Below are 23,575 nucleotides of genomic sequence, written 5' to 3'. Positions count from 1 at the left end.
GGCCGCTCACTGCCTTCGGGGTCACACTGGGCTCCTGGCCGAGCCCTCGGGGCCCTCTGTGATCCGACTTCCCTTCGGGACGTTCTTAATCTCCCATCGTGACTTGCTACAGAGGTTCTAAGCTCCACAGAGGCAGGAATGAGAGGATGCGCTCTTGGCCGCCTCAGCCATCATTAGTTCTTGTTGGATGAAATGTCTTCCCTTAGGGTAAAAGGCCAGATTGGACAGTAATACTGATCTCTGTGTTGTGAGGCACTCTGTCCTGGTTATTTCTTGCTGAAAGGAATAACGTAGCAAACCCTTAGTGACTCCTGAGTCTGCAGGTGGTGGCTCAGCCCTGCTCCCAGTGTAGGAAGGCTCATCCTGGGGACCCATTTCCAGGACGGCCCGCCCGGTCGGCTGTGTGCTGAGAGCTCCCCGGGGCTGCCGGCCAGACCTGGGCTGCAGTTCCTCCCTGTGGGCCTCCCCCCGGGGCAGCACGGGCTTCCCCGCCGCTGGCATCTGGGTCCCGAGAATGAGTGTTCCCAGGACGCAGAAGTCGCTCGTCTCCAGGACCTGGGCCCAGACGCGGCCTCCTTCTCCCTGTGCCGTTGGCCTCAGAGCTGACCCAGACTCAGGGGCCGGGGCACTGATCCGTAGCCCCCTCCTCTCCGTGCAGGAGTGTCAGAGGATGGGTGGCCCCGCTGACCACCACGTCCTAACAGTGTCCCCTGTGACTTCCCTCAGCCCTGACGGCCGCTGCAGGACGGGGGAAGCTGGACGTCTGCGAGCTGCTGCTGGAGCGCGGAGCGGCCGTGTCCCAGGCCAACAGGAGAGGCGTCCCGCCGCTGTTCTGTGCAGCACGCCAAGGGCACTGGCAGGTACCCCGCGGGCCCCGAACGCTTCGGGAACGATGGATGGGGACAGAGCTCACTCTCGCCCGTCGCCCCTGGGCCCACCCGCGGCCCCCCAGCCCCGGGTGTTCAGTGTCCTTGCTTCTGCAGGTGCTTGTCTGTACTGACAGTAAAGGGGTGCCTTTGACAGGCCGCACAGGCAGCCAGGTGGGCGGGGACCAGGAGCAAGGCTGTCACCAGGTGGGAGACCACAGGGGCGTCCTGGAGCCTGGGCTGGGGCCATGGAGTGGGGGGCCCCCATTATAACAGAAGACGTGCTGTGGAGTGTCTGTTGTTGGTGTGATTGTTTCGCGGGTTTGTCCAACCCTCCCGGAGGAAGAGTGGCTCTCTCGTGCTCTCCGGAAAGCACACGCTCCCTTTGGCCGGCCCTGCGGGTCAGCCTGGTTTCTGTCACTGTGTGTGAATGGCCCGCTGTCCTTCAGTCACGGAACACGGGGCCCTTGAGAGCAGCGTCCGGTCATCTGTTCCTTCATACCTACCCCATGCCTGGCCCCAGATTACACACAAGCAGCAAACAGAAAAATGCATCTTACCATGATCATTATAAGGAGAATTTTCTAGACCCAAGTTTGCATCATGGTATTATATCTCTCCTGATTCCTGCCAGTTCTGTTGGTAGGAGCTGTGAATGCTGCCCCCACCCCCAATATTTCGGCTTTTCTCCTTTTATTTCCCAGGGCTTGGTGTGTAGCGTGCATTCCCTGTAACCCCTGCATGATGCCCTGGCTAATCCTCTCCCCTGGTCTGTTTCCCACGTCATGGGGAAGTTTGGAAAGCATTTGTTGGTGTATCAAGAACAAGAGAGCAATGGGAGTGTGCCCTCTTCTCCCTGGTAGTTGTATGAGATGCTTCTCTGGTTTCCTGGTTTTGCTCCCCAACCTCATCACGTGCACTGTTGAAAGGCATGGTCCCAGCCCTAGCCAGTTTGGCTCAATGGGTAGAGCATCGGCCTATGGACTGAAGGGTCCTGGGTTCAGTCCTGGTCGAGGGCACATGCCCAGGTGCACATGCCCAGGTTGCGGGCTCGATCCCCAGTTGAAGACTATTCTCTTTCATCATTGATGTTTCTTTTTTTTTTTTTTTAATATATTTTATTGATTTTTTTTTTACAGAGAGGAAGAGAGAGGGATAGAGAGTTAGAAACATCGATGAGAGAGAAACATCGATCAGCTGCCTCTTGCACACCCCCCACTGGGGATGTGCCCGCAACCAAGGTACATGCCCTTGACCGGAATCGAACCTGGGACCCTTGAGTCCGCAGGCCGACGCTCTATCCACTGAGCCAAACCGGTTTCGGCTATCATTGATGTTTCTGTCTCTCCCTCTCCCTTCCTCTCTGAAATCAATAAAAATGTATATTTAAAAAATATATAAAAAATTTAAAAAAGGCATGGTCCCGAGCGAGACTCTCCTGCAGGCAGCTCTGCTAAAAATGGCCCACTGTGAACCTCAAACCATGCACCAAGCTGAGTCTCAGAAGAGCAGATTGCATGGGGTGTGGTGGATGAAGGTTTCCCTGCACCCCATCTCTCTGCCTTGCACCCCACCTCCCCTGCGCCCTTTACTACGGAAGTGTCGCTTCAGCCCCCTTTAGTTCTGCTCAGTTATCCCACAAGCCCGGCTGTGGCTGTCTGGTCAGTACTTGATTGTGCTTGGCACCCAGGTCCTGTGCCTGCATGGTTTTAAATGTATACATCTGGAAGGAGATTTTGTTCAAAGGAAGACAATAGAAAATTGTCACAGGCCACGCGGGTTACCCAATTTAGAGGGGCTTTTAAAGGAAGAGTCCCTTTGCGACTTTTAAAGGTGGGCAATCCTGCCTGGGGATAGAGAACAGGGTGTGCAGTAGAGCAGGAGGATCGTGACTTGGTGTGTTTATTTCAGATCGTGCGGTTGCTGTTGGAACGCGGCTGCGACGTGAACCTAAGTGACAAGCAGGGCCGGACACCCCTCATGGTAGCCGCGTGCGAAGGGCACTTGAGCACCGTGGAGTTTCTCCTTTCAAAAGGTAGCGGCGCTGTCTGCTCCTCCGGGGTTTCTATTGGATGGACAGAGGAAAGAGCTTTGGCGGACTCGTTCCGTACTTTCTGATTCTAAGTTTACGTCTAACTGAACCAGTGGAGAGAAGAGGTAATGAAGCTGCATACCCATACTCAGCTTCGGCATGACAGTCAGGTCCCCGAGTCAGCCTCCGGCTTCACAGCACCTGCACCTGGGCTTTGTCTTGAGGAGTTCAGGGTCTGTGATTGGGCTTTCTTTTTCTTTCAGGTGCCGCCCTTTCTTCTCTGGACAAAGAGGGTTTGTCAGCATTAAGCTGGGCTTGTCTGAAAGGTCACAGGGCCGTGGTCCAGTTCCTGGTTGAGGAAGGAGCCGAGATAGACCAGATGGACAAGAACGGCCGCACCCCCCTGGACCTGGCAGCCTTCTACGGCGACGCAGAGACCGTAGGTACCGCCCGTGGTCACACTGCTCGCCTGCCCTGCGTGCAGGGCTGGTGCCACAGAGAAACCCAGACCCGAACCACATCCAGAGTGTGTGTGTGTGTGTGTGTGTGTGAGAGAGAGAGAGTGTGTGTGTGTGTGTGAGGTGTGTGTGAGAGTGTGTATGTGTGTGTGCCTGAGTGGTGTGTGTGTGTGTGTAAGAGTGTGTGAGAGTGTGTGTGTGAGTGTGTGTGTGTGTGAGAGTGTGGTGTGTGTGAGAGTGTGTGTGTGTGTGTGTGAGAGTGTGTGTGTGTGAGTGTGTGTGTGGTGTGTGTGAGAGTGTGTATGTGTGTGTGCCTGAGTGGTGTGTGTGTGTGTGTGTAAGAGAGTGTGTGTGTGTGTGTGAGAGTGTGGTGTGTGTGAGTGTGGTGTGTGTGTGTGTGAGTGTGATGTGTGTGTGTGCCTGAGTGTGTGTGTGTGTGTGTGTGTGTGTGTGTTGTAGGATATTTTTGTTTTTATTTAATTGTGTGACAGTCTATTCCAGAATATAGTAAAGATTTGAATAGACTCTGAAAAGCTTAAAAATACATGATTACAAGCTGTATGTACAATGGATACACACACACATGCATGTGTAGTTTAATTTTTCTTATAGTAATCCGTATAAATAGAATTCTTATATAGATCATTTAAAAATCACTTCTATGTATATGAGAAATTGCTAATCAGATCATTAGCCAGTTTGTTTTAAAGCCAATATGGCATTGTCTAGAATGCTTTGGGCACTATCTTTATCTCTTGACTGATGCTTAAGCCTAATTGAGATCTAGGGGATAAAACCTTAATAAATTAAGAGCTGAAAACTGTTTTTCGGGGTGGAAACCATGTCTTTGTCAGGATTCACATCTCTGGTCCCCAGCAGGCACTAGAGGACTGCTCAGCCCCTTTAGAGTTACCATTTTTGAATATTTAATATGTCTAGTGTCAGGATTACCTAGAGCAGTGGTTGGCAAGCTGCGGCTCGCGAGCCACATGCGGCTCTTTGGCCCCTTGAGTGTGGCTCTTCCACAAAATACTACGTGCGGGCGCGCATGTACAGTGCGATTGAAACTTCGTGGCCCATGCGCAGAAGTCGGTTTTCGGCTCTCAAAAGAAATTTCAATCGTTGTACTGTTGATATTTGGCTCTGTTGACTAATGAGTTTGTCGACCACTGACCTAGAGAGACAGGTGTTACGTTGCTAGAAGCTGTGGGCCTTGGAACAAACGCCATCATCGCCGGCACATCTGGGCCCTGATGCTTTTAAAAGGAAGTGACATTAGAGTTAAATGGTCTCTATTTCCTGAGCATTGTAAACTGTCCTTAATATTGATTTTCAAAAATAGCTATTTAACTGAACCTCACCTATCTACACTTTTACTTTTTATCTTGTACTACCTTGCCAAATCCTATAGCCTATCAACAACAGGGAACAGTGAAGGAGTGTAGCATTCCAGTACCTTCTTAAAAACTTTGCTGAGCAAAATAACGTAAAATGTGCCACCGCAGCCATTTCTAAGAGAAGAGTTCTGTGTGTTAACTGTACTCACCCTGCTGTGCAACCGATGTCTAGACATTCTTATCTTGCAAAACTGAAACTCCTTCCCCTTTAAAAAACTCTTCCTCACTCCCCCCTTCCCTACCACTGCACCTTCTGTCTCCCTGCACTGGACTGCTCGGGGTACCTCGTGAGTGGAATCTACAGGATCTGTCCTTTCCTGCCTGGCTTATTTCACTTCACATCGTGTCTTCAAGGTTTATCCATGTGGTGGCACGTGACAGGGTTTTCTTCCCTTTTAAGGCTGAATAAATAGTCCATTGTGTATATGCACTACGTTTTCTTTACGCATTCATCTATCTATGGGCACTTAGGTTTTCTCCCCCTCTTGGTTATTGTGAATAGTGCTGTTAAGAACATGGATATGCAAGTGTGTCTTTAAGATCCTACAAATTCTTTGAGATCTGCGCATATTCTTTAGGGTGTAGACCCAGGCGTGGGGTTGCTGGATCTAATGGTGATTCTATTTTTTAATTTTTTGAAGAACCTCCCTACTGTGTCCCGAGTGGCTGCACCATTTTCCCTTCCCACCAACAAAGCACAGGGTTCCTGTTTCTCCACATCCTCACCCACACTTACTATTCTCTGCTTTATTTGTTGTGTGTATGGTAGCCATGCTAACAGTGTGAGGCGGCACACCCTCATTGTGGTTGTGATTATTTGCATTTCCGTAATGATGAGTGATGTTGAACATCATTTCATATGCATATTGGCCATTTGTGTATCATCTTTGGCAAAACATCTATTCAGATCCTTTGCCCATTTTTAAATTGGGTTATTCAGGATTTTGTTGTTGACTTGCCGGTGTTCTTTATATATTCCGGATGTATGTCCCTCTGTTGTCATTTGGAACAGCAGGCGGACTGATAGGGTGGATCTATCAGATCCACATGAAACTGTCTACCGTCTTCCTGTTCAGTAAGTGGAGCCATTTGAGTGGCCAAAGTGGTTTCTCTGTTGTTCTCTGTTCAGCCCAAGTGACAACTATTTTATCGCATCAAACTGGGGGTTGTACCAGGGTCTCCAACGTGCCATCGTTATAGTCCCAGTATTCAGGTCTTGTTCCTAAGCCTTGAAGTGAGTTATCATCGGGTCCCTCTGATCCCAAGCTGCTCCTCCATCCAGCCTGCTGTGCCCGCTGTGTGCGTCTGAGTGTCTCTGAGGTGCCCGTGCCCGGAGCCTCCAGCGTGCTGCACGGGGCCTCCTAAGTGATTGGGGCCCTGTCTCTTCTCTGTGGCCCCGGAGCAGGTGAGACAGACGCATGGTGACATGTGCATGTACCGGCCTGTGGTGTGTGAGTGTGTGTACACACATGCCCCTCCCGGGGGGCCTCCCTGCTGATTTCAAATGCACGTTAACAGAGCGGGCTCTAGGTGTGGATTGCCGCTGCTCTTCTGTTCTCTGTCGACTTTATTTCCATGCTAGGATCCCTAACGGCCAGAGGCACCAACCATCAGGAGCAGCCGCTAAGCCAGGCGCTGCAGGTGGCCCAGGGACAGCACCCCTGCCAGGAGCCGCCCCTCATGCCTTTGTCCCCCTGCAGGTGCTGTACCTGGTGGACAAGGGCGCTGTCATCGAGCACGTGGACCACAGCGGGATGCGTCCCTTGGACAGGGCCATTGGCTGTCGAAACACATCCGTCGTGGTCACGCTGCTGAGGAAAGGAGCCAAATTAGGTCAGTAAACGCCGCCGTTCAGCAGTGAGAGGGAGGGTGACCGGCTCCCAGGGTAAGCTGTCAGGTGTTCGGCCCTGGCCGGTGTGGGTCAGTGGTTAGAGCATCAGCCTGAGGCCCGAAGCGTCCCGGGTTCGATTCCCAGTCAAGACAGGGCCAAGAGCATGGGAAGAGGGCAGAGGGATAGAGCCGAGGCATCTAGAGTGGGGGTGATGGCAGGCTGCAGAGGAGCGCACGCGGATGCTGGAACACACACCTCCCCTGCCAGTGGTCACGGGCACGGCTGGAAATGAAGGCGATTATTTTGCGGCCTTGTTTAATTTTACCCCGATGCCCATCGGAAGGGAGGGGTGGGTCGTGGCTGCTCTGCTGCACTGGTTTCCCAGTGCTTTCTCGCCCGAATAACAACAGTTTGTACCCAGTACAGTTCCCCTCCCCAGTGCTTGCTTAGTTCAGCGGCAGGTCAGCAGGGGTCCTGTCCCTGCCCGGGGCTGTGCTGCCGTCTGGAGGCTGCAGGCCACCCACCAGCAGAGGTCCCTGCCGCGGGGTCCCTGCCGCGGGGTCCCTGCCGCGGGGTCCCTGCCGCAGGGTCCCTGCCGCGGGGCCCTGCTGTGGGGTCCTGCATGTGTGATCGAGCTGGGCTGGGCCCGGGAAGATCTGCACTCCGTTCCTGCAAGGCCGCTGAGGCGCCTCTCACTGCATGTTTATTTTGCAGGAAATGCTGCGTGGGCGATGGCTACTTCCAAACCTGATATTTTGATTATACTTTTGCAGAAATTGATGGAGGAAGGAAACGTGTTGTACAAAGTAAGTGGTGTTGCCGTGGCCGGCGAGCAGCCTCTTAGTTTGGTGCATAGTGGGCGTGGCGGTGCGGCTGCACGGGGTCCACGTAGCGTGGCTTCCGTGGACGTTCCGAGAGAGGCCACTGGCCTCGTGCCCAGGCTTTCATGTCCTGACAGCAGAGGCTTCAAGGTAGAAAGCACTTCTCCCGTGTGAGAGCCGTGATCTCGGAGTGAGTCCCTGTGGCTGTCCACGTGGCCCGGAGCCTCGGTGTGAAGGCAGCGTCGCTCCTGGTTTAACTGGCACGTCCTACAGGAGACTCCTCAGTGCACGGAGCCGGGAGGTGCCGGAGAGGAGCACTCGGGAGGCATTTCCGGAAGAGAGCAAGCCTTGCCTATCTTATTTTCGTGTCTTTAAGCTTCTAGAGTGTGAAACTGTTTCTAGAGATGTTTTCACTTAAGATATTAAGTAATATACACTGAGTGGCCAGATTGTTACGATCTCTGAACGCATAATAATCCTGCCACTCAGTGTATAACACTGAACGAAGTGTTTCCCATTTCACCTTAGAAATGGAAATATGACTTACACATGAGTAAGTCTGACTTTAAAGTAAATTTTCTAAAGTAAGACATCCGATTAGGCCAAAAGCAAACTTTGACTGGAAAGGGCCAGATAGTAACTAGGGGAGGCTTTGCTGTTTGGTCTGTGTCACCCCAGCTTCGGTGCTGTGTGGCCGAGGCAGCCGCAGATGATACGTGAGCGAGGTAGCGTGGCTGCCTCCCAAACTGTGTTGGTAAAAGTCGGCGGTGAGCCACCCTTGACCCGCAAGCTGTATTTTGCCAGCCCCCGGGTTAGTTAGATGCTTGGGCCGTTTACATAGATCACTCTTCTTTCCTCGTCTGTGATTAGATAGAATTAAAAGATTCTAAAAACAAAACCCTAGATTATGGCCATTTTAATCCTTTTTACCAGGAGACGACAGCACTTGCAACGTTTTTAGTTTTTCCCTTTTCAGAATAATAACAAATAAATAGGCATGTCGCATGACCCAGCAGGGGTCCTGTCTAGGAATCAGTTTGAAATTGAGTTCAGAGTGTGTACTGTTGCGGCTTTGAAGTGGTTTTAATGTGAATTTTGGTCGGCAATTATGTTAGAAATACCAAGCCATTTTCAGCAGGCCGCACACCTGCTGTGCGGAACCGGCTGAGCATAGGCGATGGATTTCTTGAGCCTTGAAAATGACGCCTGGTGCTGTTCTGATTTTTAAAACCCATGCTTTCGTTCCTCTCAAAAAGAAAAAATGATTATTCTACAGCAAGACTCGACTTGCCTTAGGAACCGCATTGTGTTTTCATTTGATTTCTGTTATGCTTAGCATTAAAATATCTCTAGGAGATATAAATGATATATAAAATGAGAGACATTCACAAAAAGGTTTTCAAAAATATATAACAGAAGATGATGTGCTGTGTTAAGATGGATAGCTATCAGTTTGGCAGTTTACAGACGGTTTCCGTCTCACCTTGTGAGCACAGAGCCCGGCGGCCGGCGAGGCCACGTGTGTTCACACTGGTCAGCGTCCGACTCTGGTTGTGGCGCTTTCTCTTCAGGACCCCTTCAGCGTGCCGTCATGGTTTCGGCAGCGGGGGGAGAATGACCTCTGTAGGGCGTGGGAGCTTGTCTGTCTTGGAGCCTCTGGTACAGGATGACTGTCTGTGATGTTTGGATCCTAGAAAGGGAAGATGAAGGAGGCAGCCCAGAGGTACCAGTACGCCCTACGGAAGTTCCCTCGAGAAGGATTCGGAGAGGACATGAGGCCATTCAATGAACTAAGAGTTTCTCTCTATCTCAATTTGTCTCGCTGCCGAAGAAAAACAAATGTAAGCTGTGCCCCTCGTTCCAGTCCTTCAGCCATAGCCTGTCGTTGCAATGGGGAAGGCCAGCCCACCCACAGACCTAGTCATGGGCCCCCCATCTGAGCTGCGTGCACATTGCTGTGAACCTGGCATATGGCCCGCTGCTCCTCTTGGATGACGGTCCTTGGATCGCTCTCCCTGCCCATCTCTGAGGGTGCTGACAGCGTGCACCTGGGTGTAGTTTCCTCTGCTTCAATGCAAACTGCCCCTCCCCTCCACCCCTCCCAGCCGCATGGGGCCAGCATAGTCAGAGCGGCCCATCCCCAGATTCAAATGGTAAAGTTCAACTCAACTGGATTGCAACCTGCCTGGAGCTTACTATGTTTGCTAAGAAGCTACGCCAGTAACTGCTTAAATTGCAACAAATAGTAGCTAACTCGGTTAATTTGTAACTCACAGCTAGTAGATTTGTTTTAGTACTTCTCTCTTCTACTTGCTTTTTAACTTCACCCTCCCTCCACCAAATCTGTTGACCTGTCTGCTCCTGGGCCCGCTGTTCTGCCTTCCGTCCTGTTAGCGTGGATGACGCGCCCGGGCCCCTCTGGGCTGACCCTCCCGTGTGTGCCGGGTCCATCTGCTCCGCCTTCTGGTGCACGGCTTCTACCAGTTCTCTCTCCCGCATCATCTATTTTTGCTTCTCTGCGGGACCCTCCTCTTAAGAATATCAATACACTTTAACTATCTCCTAACTTTAAAAACCAAACAGAAAAACAAACGTGCCTTGCCCTTCATCTCTCTCCAGTTAAGTCCCAATTCTCTGCTAACCTTCAGAGCAAAACTCGTTAAACAGTTGCCTGTAATCATGTTCCAATGCTTCCTCTGACTCGTCTATTTAAATGTCGACACCAGGACTTTGGCATGGCAGAAGAATTTGCTTCCAAGGCGCTCGAACTGAAACCAAAGTCCTACGAAGCCTTTTATGCCAGGGCAAGAGCGAAGAGAAACAGCAGGTACCGTCTGGGGTTCGATGCGTGACTAGAGAAGCCGCCTTGTGCTTCTGGTGTCAGAGCTGCTGTGGACTTGGGGGCTTCTGGCCCATAAGCCGTCCTGTGGGGGCCTCTCACCCCTTCTCATCCTAAAGGGGTGGCTTCCAAGAGGCACAGGAGTGGGAATTACTAGCAGTGGCTAAGCTTTTACTTTCTTCTGACACCTGCATGACTATTCCTTCCCTCCACCCCAGCTGACACCTCAACAGGAAGGTCCCAGGTGCGTTGTATGATCAAGTAAAACCGCCCACTGGAGACTTGAAGTGGGGGAGGTGGAGAGGGGGCAGGAGGCATCGGACTTTAGAGTAAGAGGTGGTGTGGGGAGAGGGGAGAGGGGAGAGGGAGGATAACTAAGAGGATTCTGACAGCCACCGACTTAGGCCTGCCCTCATTCCCAGCCCAGGGGTCTTGATAGAGGCAGCAGGGCCCGAGGCACACGGATCTGGCTTGGAGTTAGCAGCCCCACTGAGCTGAGTGACTCTAAGCGAGTGACATGGGTCCTGCCGACCAGTGAGGGTTCAAGCCTCCGCGGCTCCCTTCTCGCATAGCCGCGCCGGGTTGGGAGCAGCTGCGTTCAGAGCATGTGTTTGCCTGGCGTGTGACTGTACCTTCTCCTTCGCCTACAGGCAGTTCGCGGCAGCCCTGGCGGACCTGCGGGAGGCGGTGAAGCTCTGCCCCACCAACCAGGAAATCAGGCGGCTGCTGGCCCGCGTGGAGGAGGAGTGCAGGCAGGTCCAGAGGAGCCAGCAGCAGAAGCAGCAGTGCCCGCCGCCCGCCGCTCCCACGGACTCGGATAACGAAGAGGAGGCCCCAGCCCCGGGCACCGGGGCCCACTTTCCCCCGGAGGAGGCCGCCGAGGAGACGTCTCCGCAGGACGGGCCCGTTTCCCTGACTCCCAGGCCCCACCCCGCGGCCCCGTCCCCGTACATCCGGAACCTGCAAGAAGGGTTACAGGCCAAGATGAGGCCCGCCTCGCCCCAGAGCCGGCCCGGAGCCGCCCAGCCGCCGAGGGAGCCCGTGGCGCCGCCGGGCTTGGTGCTGCCGCCCGCCAAGCAGGCGCAGATCGTGAAGACCAGCCAGCACCTGGGCTCGGGGCCGGCCGGCGCCAGGAACGGGAGCCTGAGGATGCCGGGCTCCTCTCCGCATCCGCCCCCGAGCCCCATGCCCGGCCGGGTCTCGGCAGCCGCCGCAGGCGGCAGGGGCCCGCACTTGCACTCGGAGGGAGCGGGCACGTTCGCCGCCGCCGGGGCGGGTCCGGGGCGGTTTGGGGAGCGGCTGGGCCCGGGCCCCGGCGTCCCGCTGCAGCTCAGCGAGAGCGGCGCCGCCTTCCCGCTGCCAAGCAAGGTCAAGAGCGCGGAGCGGCGCCTGGCCCTCGCCCCCGGGGCCGTGGAGGGAGCCCCGCTAGGCCCAGGCGGGCCGGGGAGCGGCGGCGACCTGCGACACCCCGCTTCCCTCCCCAGCTCCGGCTCCTCGGGGTCTCCCTCCAGCAGCATCAAGATGTCCAGTTCCACCAGCAGTTTGACGTCGAGCAGCAGTTTCTCCGACGGCTTCAAGGGCCCGGGACCGGAGGCTCGAGCCAAAGACAAGGCTGCGCACCAGGCCCAGAGCGGCACCGCCGAGCACAGGCCGCGCAACACGCCGTTCATGGGCGTCATGGACAAGACGGCCAGGTTCCAGCCGCAGAGCGCCGCTCCGGGCCGCGCCTGGCACGCCGCCCTGGCCGAGGGGCCGCTGGCCCACGCCCCCGCAGCCGGCCTGCAGGCCTCGAACTCGGAGAGGGCCCCGCTCAAGCCGGCAGCCGGCTATCACGGCCACGCCAAGGCCTGTGCCGCGTCCACCCTGGCGGGCGGTGTCCACAACGGGGCGCCCGGCAAGGAGCTGGAAGAGAGGAAGTGCCCGGTTCCGGCCCACTGTCAGGATACCAGGATAACCAAGACTGTGTCTCACCTGTACCAGGAAAGCATCTCCAAACAGCAGCCCCCGCACATCAGTAGCGAAGCCCACAGGAGCCACCTTCCCTCCGCCAAGCCAAAGCGGTCCTTCATAGAGTCAAATGTGTGAGCCCGCAGAGGGACCCGCTGAGGGGGGGGGAATTTGGAACTGTGTTGGCTCTTGTTGGTAATTAAAGTATTTTTTTATGAGGAAAAAAATTACTTTCCGGCCATATTTCTTTTTCTTTTTTTCCTTGGGAGCGGATCAGATTTATTTAAAATGTGGGATAAAATTACTTGGGTATATACCAGAAGTCACCATCAATAAGAATGCTAACCAGAATTGAAAACTGCAATTAGTTATGCCTATTAAGTTAAACACTTAAGGCAGCCAAATAACTTGTGCTTTTCTCTTAGGAAATTGTTTGGTTTTTATCACTTTTCTCCTAGCCTTAGCTATGTGATAAAATCATAATATTTCTTAGAGAATATAAATGTCTAGTCCTCTGCTATATGGCAAAAATCATACTATTTCTTAGAGAATATAAATGTCTAGTGATAGTTTTAACTCATGACTAAATTGCCAGATGAAGTATTCTGGAAAAGATGGAATTTTCTAGTTACAGTTCCATTGAGTCAAATCCCAGTTTATATATCTATATATAAAATTAAGACCCCAGTGATTCTAGCTGAATGCGTGTGACTATAAATGTTATATACCTGATTTTCTTAAGCAAAATACAAGAACAGCCAAGTATTGTTCCCTTCATAAGCTGTTCCCTGAAGAGGATTAAGCACTTATTTCTGTTCTGGTTTTCATTAAACATACTTTTATAGCACCTTTTTTGAGCTATATTCCCATTTCAAGGTGTTTTAATATTGGGAAACAGTGTAAGCTATTTGGAATCCTGATTGGTGGTCAAGTTGGATTTGGGCTAGAATACTAAGAATATAGCATTCTCGGTGACATAAATTAGCTTTCAGTTGGTTCCCAAACCGCTTTTAACAGGGATAGCACTCCTGCAACAAGCCTTCAAGGTCCTTTAAGGACAATATTTAATTTGAATCCTTAAAGTCTGGTTCGTTGGTTGCTTTTATTACACAATCATTACTTTATAGTCACATGTTGTATATATTAAATAGCCAAGTGTATCCAGACTTGTATATACTATTTCAAGTAGCTAATCTTAAAAAAAAAAAAAAAGTCATATATATTTGCATGTTCTTTGTAAACGTCATCCATACTGGTTATTGCACTGAACACTATATTATCATGGCATGTTAACAGTGTACCAGTAACGGCACTTTATTTCATTTATATGAACACCTTTGAGGTGCTACTTAAGTTCAAACTGATGTATTATTCATTTGTAAAGATAAGGTACAGGAATGAGCCTTGGATTAAAGGTATTTTTATATGAAAATGGTGTGCTATTGAAGGATGTTAAAATGCTAGTTTGAGAGAGGTGGGAGTGTGTTTTATACGTTGGGATGTGAAATTTATTTTCTAGAATTGGGGAGAAGGAAGTTCTATATTTACAGAATGTTTTAAAAATGAATCATTGTAATGAAGTTCCTGTGAGCATCCTTATGGTTTTGTACGAATAGGAATCTTCTGGTGTTATTCTTCAACATTGGTTCCTGTTGTATTTTGTTGTTGTTGTTTTATAGGTTTTTCATGAGTTCTGCTATAACTTCTACGGCTTATTTATTGTTTTCCTTAATATTTGTGAGTCTTACTCTCTTGTTATGTAGTTTTGTTTCTGCACAACTACTGTACTTTTCCACATGGAATAAAGACTATTAATAGAATGTGTTTTTGCATTACTTTAACTATCTGCCTTGCTTTACTCCAGGTGATCTTGTTACCCTAGAGCCGTGGTCGGCAAACTGCGGCTGCGAGCCACATGCGGCTCTTTGGCCCCTTGAGTGTGGCTCTTCCACAAAATAACATGGCCTGGGCGAGTCTATTTTGAAGAAGTGGCGTTAGAAGAAGTTTAAATTTTAAAAATTTGGCTCTGTTGACTGAGTTTGCCGACCACTGCCCTAGAGAAATAGTGAAAAGCCTATTTTCATAGTAATACTACTAAATGCCTATTTAATTTCATTTTGTCATAATTTTAAAATAAAGGTGTGACAGCTTCTAGAAATCCCAAAATATTCAAGGGTCAAAATTAGTCTTTTTGCCTGAAACAGGGAAGAAAGCATGAAGAGCATTCTGTCATTTTCTTACCTGTTCTTGGTGTGTTTTTACTGCTAACAGGATATCCTTAGTACTGTAACTCTCAAACATTTTGGCAACAGTGAACACCATTAATATAAAAGTTTGTTCTTCAGCACATTTGTATTCTTTTTTGGTTATAAGTGTATATTTTTCTATACACACATATTTCAGTTTCAAACTAATATGAATAAGAGTGAACATTAAACTGTGTGGTTCTGTAACAAAATCCTGACGTAAACCTAAGTATTCCCTAATACTACTGCAGGTTATTGTCTGGTTACAGCTATTACGAATAAAGCTAAATATAGTATTTTAAGTCCTTCTTTCAAGGTATATATTTAAGCTAAAGGTTACAAACTGGGTGGGAAGGAAAAGAGTTAACAGGTAATTCTTGTTGATGACTTGTGTGAAGCTGCTAGTGTGACTGTTAGAATTTATTACATGACTTTGTGATTTTGATATATTCTTAGGAAAGCTAAGATATTTGCTTCAGTCACGCCAGAAGAGGTGAAGTCTCCTTGGGAAGCTACAGGTCAGTCCTGAGGCCTGGGCAGCGGCAGGTGAGTGCTGTTCCGTGTGGTCCTGAGCGAAGGGCGGGGCCTGCCTGGAGAGGGCAGCAGAGGGTTCATGTGGCGTCCTTTCCTGTGTAGTTGTTTGTATGTTTGTGGGGAGGGGCAGTTGTTTGGCTGGTTTATGTGTAAGTACTTCATTTGGTAAATTATTGGCATCCTATTTTTTTAGCCAGTTTGTTTAACAAGAAACTATACTGGTGAAATGTAGAAAAGACAGTCGTCTCTAACATTTAAAAAATAACCAAACTTTTATTGTTTTTCTATAAATGACTTTGATGATTTTTAGTAATTTTTATGTAAAAACCAGACAGTAAAATTACAAATATCAAAACAAAAGATACCTGGTCCAATGGTAGGCTCTCTCAATTAAAGAAAATTGTTAAAATTACATTAGCATCCTTTCTCTTTTAGAACATGTTCCCTTTTTTATCCTCATAAGAATGCCTTTTTTATCCTCATAAGTAAGAATGTGAGAAGCATGTGTAATATGAAAAAAACCCACAAACACTTCTAGCTATGACACACACAGAAACTCAGCAATACATTATTAGGATGACAAATTGTACAAAGCAGCAATAATAGAGAAAAGGCATTTGGAGATTTGTGTGGTAGCTAGACTTTCCACCTTTTTTTAAATGTTTTGATTTCAGAGAAGGAAAGGAGAGGATAAAGAGAGAGAAACATGATGATAATCACTGATCAGCTGCCCCTTACTGGGGACCAAGCCCACAACCCGGGCATGTGCCCTAATCACAGAATCTAACTGTGACCTCCAGGTTCATGGGCTCCCACAGGTCGGGCTGACGGGCTTCCCACCACCGCCCCGCCCACCCCCCCCCCCTGCACGAATTTCGTGCACCGGGCCTCTAGTATCTAATAATAAAATTGAGCATTGCAATTTAAAGTCAAAGTAAAACTTTATTCTCTAGAGGTTCAGATTTTTTTTCACTGTATAAAAAGACTTTTATAGTAAAACTAGAAAAGAGGTTAGATGTGTTATTTAGCCCATATGTTTTAAAGAATTAAAATAGATACTAAGTGGTTTTTGTAGGTAACTAAATTTAAGAAGTTTACCTATCTCCAGTTTTGCTTTTAATAATGTCCAATTAGTATTTACCTTTAAATCATTCAAATGAGATCACTGATAAAATGTAAATAATACAATATAATATAAATAATTTTATTTTTGATGTGTCTCTAGCCATCGATTGATGGCCATTTTCAGAGTCCTATTTGGTGTAAGTACTGCTGAAGGAAGAACAAGATTTGTCATGGGACTTGTACGTCTCTTTTTGCTGATCCAGTTTTCCATTGCTTCCTTTTCATATGAATAGCCATCTGAAACAAAACAAAACACATACACAAATTATTTGCAATGTAGAAAAAGGAAGTTAGGATCACTAAAATGAGTTGGATATAAAAAACTCCATTGCCAAGGTCTTTGTAATATATCACTACTGCCAAATATTTCTGCCACAGTACACTAATTTCTACCACTTAAGATGCATTAAGATTGCACAAATTACCTTGAACGGTGTCAGTATTTTACTGATTCATTTTGAACATTATAACTGAAAAAGAACGCTGTCAAAATTCAGATGTAGCGGAAAAAAAAGAAAAGAGCCAGAGGTTAGTGGTACTGAAGATACATAAGAAGAGATACTGAGAGATTCTAGAACTAGTCCCACTAAGAACTTTACAGTAAAGGTATGTATGATACAAAAAAAATTTTCAGATCCACTGGCTAAAATTTGTAATGCCATGTTCTTGCAAAATTCTTTGCTTTGGCACATAAAAAGATTGGAGTTTTTGCTTCACTACACTTTTTTATACTGCTAGCCCTTTCTGTTAAACTGAAAATGTTAGTCCCTTAATTATATGTACAAAGTTACCTATTTGCTTTAATCTACAATGCATACAACTGTTTCAAACGGACAATGCCTACATGTTACTAACAAGAGATCCAGTAGAGTTGTATAATTGAAAAACTGTTTGAAAATCACTTGAAAAAAACTTCTGATTGTGTTACCAACTTGACATATAATTTGGTCCATTTCCTTCCCTTTTAATCCTTTCAATTTTCAGAGATTTGGTTTTCATGATTGATTTTAACTCTATACATTCAAGTGGTTTCTAAGTAAAAACTGTAAAACAAGGTACATTCAGAGGAGTCCTTTCTATGTCCCTTCTCTTATAGGTAACCATATATATTAGTTTTTTTATTATGTTACTTTATTGACTAAGGTATTACATATGTGTCCTTATCTCCTCATTGCCCCCCCAACACCCCCTACTCATGCCCTCACCCCCCTGTTGTCTGTGTCCATTGGTTAGGCTTATATGCATGCATACAAGTCCTTTGGTTGAACTCTCCCCCTTACCCCAACCCTCCCCTACCTTCCCTCTGAGGTTTGACGGTCTGATCAATGCTTCTCTGTCTCTGGATCTGTTTTTGTTCATCAGTTTAAGTTCATTATTTTCCATAAATGAGATAATGTTATATTTATCTTTCTCTGACTGGCTTATTTCGCTTAACATAATGCTATCCAGTTCCATCCATGCTGTTGCAAATGGTAAGAATTCCTCCTTTTTTACCACAGCATAGTATTCCATTGTGTAGATATACCACCGTTTTTTAATCCATTAATCTGCTGATGGGCACTTAAAGATAGCTTCCAAATCTTAGCTATGGTAAATTGTGCCACTATGAACATAGGGGTGCATATAGCCTTTCCGATTGGTGTTTCCAGTTTCTTGGGATATATTCCTAGAAGTGGGATCACTGGGTCAAATGGGAGTTCCATTTTTAGTTTTTTGAGGAAACTCCATACTGTTCTCCATAGTGGCTGCACCAGTCTGCATTCCCACCAGCAGTGCACAAGGGTTCCTTTTTCTCCGCATCCTTGCCAGTACTTGTCATTTGTTGATTTGTTGGTGATAGCCATTCTGACAGGTGTGAGATGGTACCGCATTGTCGTTTTGATTTGCATCTCTCGGATGATTAGTGACTTTGAGCATGTTTTCATATGTCTCTTGGCCTTCCTTATGTCTTCTTTCAAAAAGTGTCTATTTAGGTCCATTGCCCATTTTTGATTGGATTGTTTATCTTCCTTTTGTCAAGTTGTATGAGTTCCCTATAAATGTTGGAGATTAAGCCCTTATCGGTGATAACATTGGCAAATATGTTCTCCCATGCAGTGGGCCTTCTTGTTGTTTTGTTGATGGTTTCTTTTGCTGTGAAAAAGCTTTTTATTTTGATGTAGTCCCATTTGTTTATTTTCTCTTTAGTTTCCATTGCTCTAGGAGCTGTATCGGTGAAGAAACTGCTTTGGCATATGTCTGAGATTTTGCTGCCTGTGGATTCCTCTAGTATTTTTATGGTTTCCCGTCTTATGTGTTTTTTTTTTTTTGTGTATGATATAAGTTGGTGGTCTGGTTTCATTTTTTTGCATGTATCTGACCAATTTTCCCAAACACCATTTATTGAAGAGACTGTCTTGACTCCATTGTATGTTCTTGCCTCCTTTGTCAAATATTAATTGAGCGTAGTGGTTTGGGTTGATTTCTGGGTTCTCTGTTGTATTCCATTGATCTATATGTCTGTTCTTGTGCCATTACCAGACAGTTTTGAGAACTTTGTAATACAGCTTGATAACTGGTATTGAGATCCCTCCTACTTTGTTCTTCTTTCTCAGGATTGCTGCAGTTATTCGGGGTCTTTTTTTATTCCAGATGAATTTTTGGAGTTTGTTCTAGGTCTTTGAAATATGCCATTGGTATTTTGATGGGGATTGCATTGAATCTATAAATTGCTTTGGGTAGTATGGACATTTTAATAATGTTGATTCCACCAGTCCATGAACACGGTATGTTCTTCCATCTGTTTATGTCTTCCTCTATCTCTTTTGTCAGTGTACTGTAGTTTTCCAAGAACAGGTCTTTTACCTCCTCAGTTAAGTTTATTCCTAGGTATCTTAATTTTTTTGGTGCGATGGTAAATGGGATTGTTTTTTTAGTCTCTCTGTAAGTTCACTTTTGGTGTATAGAAATGCCATAGATTTCTTGGCATTAATTTAGTATCCTGCTACATTGCCGAATTCATTCATTAAGTCTAATAATTTTTTATGGAGTCTTTAGGGTTTTCTATGTACAGTATCATGTCATCTGCGAATAAGGAAGTTTTACTTCTTCTTTTCCAATTTGGATGCCTTTTGTTTCTTCTTCTTGTCTGATTGCAATGGCTAGTACTTCCAGTACTATGTCGCACAGGAGTGGTGAGAGTGGGCATCCCTGTCTTGTTCCTGTTCATAGGGGGAATGGTTTTAGTTTTTGCCCATTGAGTACGATGTTGGCTGTGGGTTTGTCATAGAAGGCTTTTATTATGTTGAGGTATGATCCTTCTATTCCCACCTTGCTGAGAGTTTTTATCAAGAAAGGGTGTTGGCTTTTGTCAAATGCTTTTTTTGCATCAATTGTTATGACTATGTGATTTTTATCTCAATTTGTTTATGTGATGTATCACGTTTATTGATCTGCAGATATCGTACCATCCTTGCATCCCCGGAATAAATCCCACTTGGTCATGATGTATGATCTTTCTAATGTAATGCTGAATCTGATTTGCTAGAATTTTGTTGAAGATTTTAACATCTAAGTTCATTAAGGATATTGGCCTGTAATTCTCTTTCATTGTGTTGTCTTTATCTGGTTTTGGTATTAGGGTGATGCTGGCTTCATAGAATGAGCTTGGAAGTGTTCCTTCCTCTAGAATTTTCTGGAATAGTCTGAGGAGGATAGGTTTTAGTTCTTCCTTGAATGTTTGGTAAAACTCCCCTGTGAAGTCATCTGGCCCCGGGCTTTTGTTTGCTGGAAGATTTTTGATGACTATTTCAATTTCTTCCATTGTTATCGGCCTATTGAGATTTTTTAGATTCTTCCTCATTAAGTTTATTTAAGGTTGCATTTTTCTAGGAATATGTCCATTTCCTCCAGGTTGTCTAGTTTGTTGGAATAGAGTTGTATGTATATAATTTTTTTTGTTTCTTTTTTGAAATTATAAGCAAGTATACTAGGTGTACTGATTAATAATGCAGATTTTGTAATCAAAGGAAACACGGTAATTTCAAGAGAAACATCAAAAGTGCTTTATTCAAAGTAATGTCCATTGCTAGCTACACATTTCCTCCATCTTTCAGGTAATTTGTGGATACTGTCCCAATAGAACTTGCTTGTTTTGAAGTAAACCATTCAGAGACCCAATTTTCCACTTCTTCGTACGTTTTGAAATACTGCTCAGAAAGTGCGTGTGCCGTTGATCAGAACAAGTGGTAATCTGAAGGAGCAAGGTCTGGTGAATACAACGGGTGGGTTAATACTTCCCAAACAAGATCTTTTAACATGTCTTTAACTGGTTTTGAAGTGCATGATGGTGCATCATCATGAAGCAAAATTACTTTGCCGTGTCTTCTGGCCCATTCTGGTCATTTTACGATCAAAGTGTGGTTCAAATTGATTATTTGTTGTCGGTAGCGATCAGTGTTAACAGTTTCACCTGGTTTTGGAAGCGCATAATACACCACACCTTCCTAATCCCACCAAATGCAGAGCATTGTCTTCTTTCCAAAGCGATTTAACCTTGCAGTCAATGTTGATGGTTGTCCTGGATCAACCCTTGATTTTGCACATTTGGGATTCTCAAAATAAATCCACTTTTCATTGCCAGTCACAATTCGAAGCAAAAAAGACTTTGTTTCATGCCATTGAAGCAACATTTTACTGATGACTTTTCAGTTTTCCATTTGTCTTTTGTTCAGTTGATTTGGCACCCATTTTCCTTTAAAATCTTTCCCATTGCTTGTAAATGATGGGAAATTGTTTGCTGAGCAACATTTAATATTTCTGCAAGTTGTTTTTGAGTTTGACACACGTCTTCATCCAATAATGCTTGTAATTGTTGGTCTTCAAACTTTTTCGGTTAACCTGGATGTTCTCTGTCTTACACATTGAAATCATCACTTTTAAAGCATTTAAACCAGTGTTCACAAGTATCTTGAGATGGCGCATGTTCACCATAAGCTTCCCAAAGTATATGGTAACTTTCAGCAGCACTTTTCTTCAAAATAATGAACTAAAACTTCCCACAAATGCTCTTTTTTTGGCACGGAATTCGACATTTTTAGGCGTAAAAATATCTATGATGTTAACACTTTCAGAAAATTTGACATATGATGTTTTGAGACTTGCTGTTAATACAACAAAATAGCATACATATCAAATCGCATATGTATCAACATATGTGTAACTCCATCTATTGAAAAAAATCCGCATTATTACACTTTAACCAAATGTCTGTGAAGCGTTTTCCCATGCCTCATCTCATTTGATCCTCACATAAGTCCTGGAGTAGGTAGATAGGAGACTTGGTGGAATCCTACTTTCTTTTCATTAGCCAGAAAACGGAGATGTAGAAAGTTTAGAAACTTGACCCGACTGAAAAGAAGAAATGGTGGACCTTAATAATGACTTCAGGTTTTTTCACTGTACAGAAAATAGTCAAACACTGCTGCAGTTAAATATTTTACTCTTTGTTCTACAATAATAATCTGCTTGGTTTGATATTTACTGCTGTGTTACTGAAAATTACCTGAAAGAGAAGTTGGGGTGCTTCACTGGGCTGGAAAGTTTAGCTAAATCAGAAAGCAGGTCTCATTAAGCAAGTTTATTCTATATATATAAAAGGCTAAGTTGACTCATGCATGTGCAATACATATAAAGCTCTCGCTGGTGCCAATCACATGCGTGTGTTTCAATCTGTCATTGTCTATCGTGAATTTGGTTGACACTTCTATTATAGAGAAAGGGTGAATAGCGATATTAAAATATTCCAATTAATTTCCTTTCACTGTGCACTAATCCATGCACCGGGACACTAGTGTTAAAGAGGCAGGAGGTTATCTTTTATTCACTCTCATTCCTGAAGGAAAAGCTTTTCACCATTGATTACGATGTTAGTTGTGGGCTTATCTTACATGGTCTTTTTAAAAAAATATTTTTTTATTGATTTTAGAGATGGAGAAGGAGAAAGAGATGGAACCATAATGATGAGAATCACTGACTGGCTGCCTCCTTCATATTGAGGATCAAGCCTGCAACCTGGGCATGTGCCCTTACCAGAAATAGAATCATGACCTCCTGGTTCATAGGTCGAGACTCAACCATTGAGCAACCATGGCCGGGCCTACATGATCTTTATTATGTTGAGGTATGTTCTCTCTCCTACCAACTTTGTTGAGAGTTTCAATCATAAATGGATGTTACATTTTGGCAAATGCTTTTTCTATATCTATTGAGATAATTACACAATATTTATCCTTAATTTTGTTAATGTGTTATATCACATTGATTCATGAGTGTTAAAATATCCTGGCGTCCCTGGAACAAATTTCACTTGATCATGGTGTATGATCCTTTTAATGCATTGAATTTGGTTTGCTAGTATTTTGAGAATTTTTCCATATATGTTCATCAGAAATATTGGCGTATTTTCTTTTCTTGTAGTGTCTTTGTCTGGGTCATGCTGGTGATATAAAATGAATTTGGATAAGTTCCTTCCCTCTTTTGTTTTATGTAAGTTTGAGAAGGATTAGTATTAATTCTTCTTTAAATTATTTTTTAATACCTATGGAATATTAACACTCCATCTATTTTTCACTTATTTCTTTCAGATTTTGAGTTCAGATTATCAAGGAATTTACCTGCATTTTCTTCTAGACATTGTACAGTTTCATTTTTATGTTTATATATCTGATCCATTTGGAATTAATTTTAGATGTACAATATAGGGAGGTAAAGCTATTTTTATCCTTTTCCATATGACTATTCAGTGGTAAGAATAGCACTTGTTTAAATTATTTTTCCCACTGATTTAAAATGCCATTTTTATCATTCACTGAGTTTCCAAATGCACTTGGATCAATTTCTGGATTCTTAAAAATTATTTTCCATTGGTCTGTCTATTCCTGTGCCAGTTGCTCAGTGTGTTATTTATAGTGGTTTTAGAACATGTCCTCACATTGGGAGTGCCAGTGACCGTCCTCTTTGTTGTGTGTTCTCTCCATTGGAACCTCATAATCACCTTCTGAATCTCCAGGGAGAAACCAAAGTCTTCTTGACTATCACCATGTTATGTTTTATAGTTTTGTTGTGTCTGGTAAATTCTGCATATTTATGTCTAGAGTTTTGTTATACCTTTGTGTTTACACACATGAAAGCTATTCATTCCTCTTTCTTTTAACTTGTTAAATGCTGATCAGCCCCTATTAACCTACAGTCTCAGCTCCAAACCCGTTTCTGTCTTGCCAGCTGGCTCCTTGTTAGATCCTAGACAGGACTCTCTAAAGGAAGACAGACACAGGGTGAAGGCTCCTCTCGGCACTGTGCCTGGCCATGACCATTCATCGGCAGGAGTAGTCAGTGACACTCTCAGATTTATTTGCTTGCTTCATTGTTGGCACTGCCCAAATGTGTCTTATCCTTCCTCCTTTAGAGAAACTAGTGTCAGCGGGGTAGCTCCCCCTTCGT

At 45.6% G+C, this 23,575-nt stretch overlaps 2 protein-coding genes across 7 annotated transcripts in view; one reads left to right on the top strand and one right to left on the bottom strand.

Annotated features, from left to right (window-relative positions):
- TANC1 (tetratricopeptide repeat, ankyrin repeat and coiled-coil containing 1) overlaps positions 1–13,942 on the top strand; it is a 177,315-nt gene extending 163,373 nt beyond the window's left edge. For 2 of the 4 annotated variants that reach the window (XM_079782892.1, XM_079782890.1), the window contains exons 19-26: positions 727–860; positions 2,778–2,901; positions 3,162–3,337; positions 6,454–6,586; positions 7,299–7,390; positions 9,100–9,246; positions 10,132–10,232; positions 10,895–13,939. In XM_079782892.1, coding sequence (XP_079639018.1) covers positions 727–860; positions 2,778–2,901; positions 3,162–3,337; positions 6,454–6,586; positions 7,299–7,390; positions 9,100–9,246; positions 10,132–10,232; positions 10,895–12,329 — 2,342 coding nt within the window. In that variant the 3' untranslated portion in view covers positions 12,330–13,939. Of the gene's footprint in view, positions 1–726; positions 861–2,777; positions 2,902–3,161; positions 3,338–6,453; positions 6,587–7,298; positions 7,391–9,099; positions 9,247–10,131; positions 10,233–10,894 lie in introns of all 4 variants that reach the window. The other 2 variants (XM_079782891.1, XM_079782893.1) reach the window with 2 other exon arrangements.
- Positions 13,079–23,575, bottom strand: part of WDSUB1 (WD repeat, sterile alpha motif and U-box domain containing 1) — a 56,505-nt gene continuing 46,008 nt past the window's right edge. For all 3 annotated transcript variants that reach the window (XM_079782916.1, XM_079782918.1, XM_079782917.1), the window contains one exon: positions 13,079–16,333. In XM_079782916.1, the coding sequence (XP_079639042.1) occupies positions 16,176–16,333 (158 nt within the window). In that variant the 3' untranslated portion in view covers positions 13,079–16,175. The remainder of the gene's footprint in view (positions 16,334–23,575) is intronic.

This window comes from Cnephaeus nilssonii, assembly GCF_951640355.1.
Source record: "Cnephaeus nilssonii genome assembly, chromosome: 10".
Taxonomy (NCBI): Eukaryota; Metazoa; Chordata; class Mammalia; order Chiroptera; family Vespertilionidae; genus Cnephaeus; species Cnephaeus nilssonii.
Note: the sequence above shows the minus strand (reverse complement) of the source record. Positions and strands in the feature narration are given on the sequence as shown.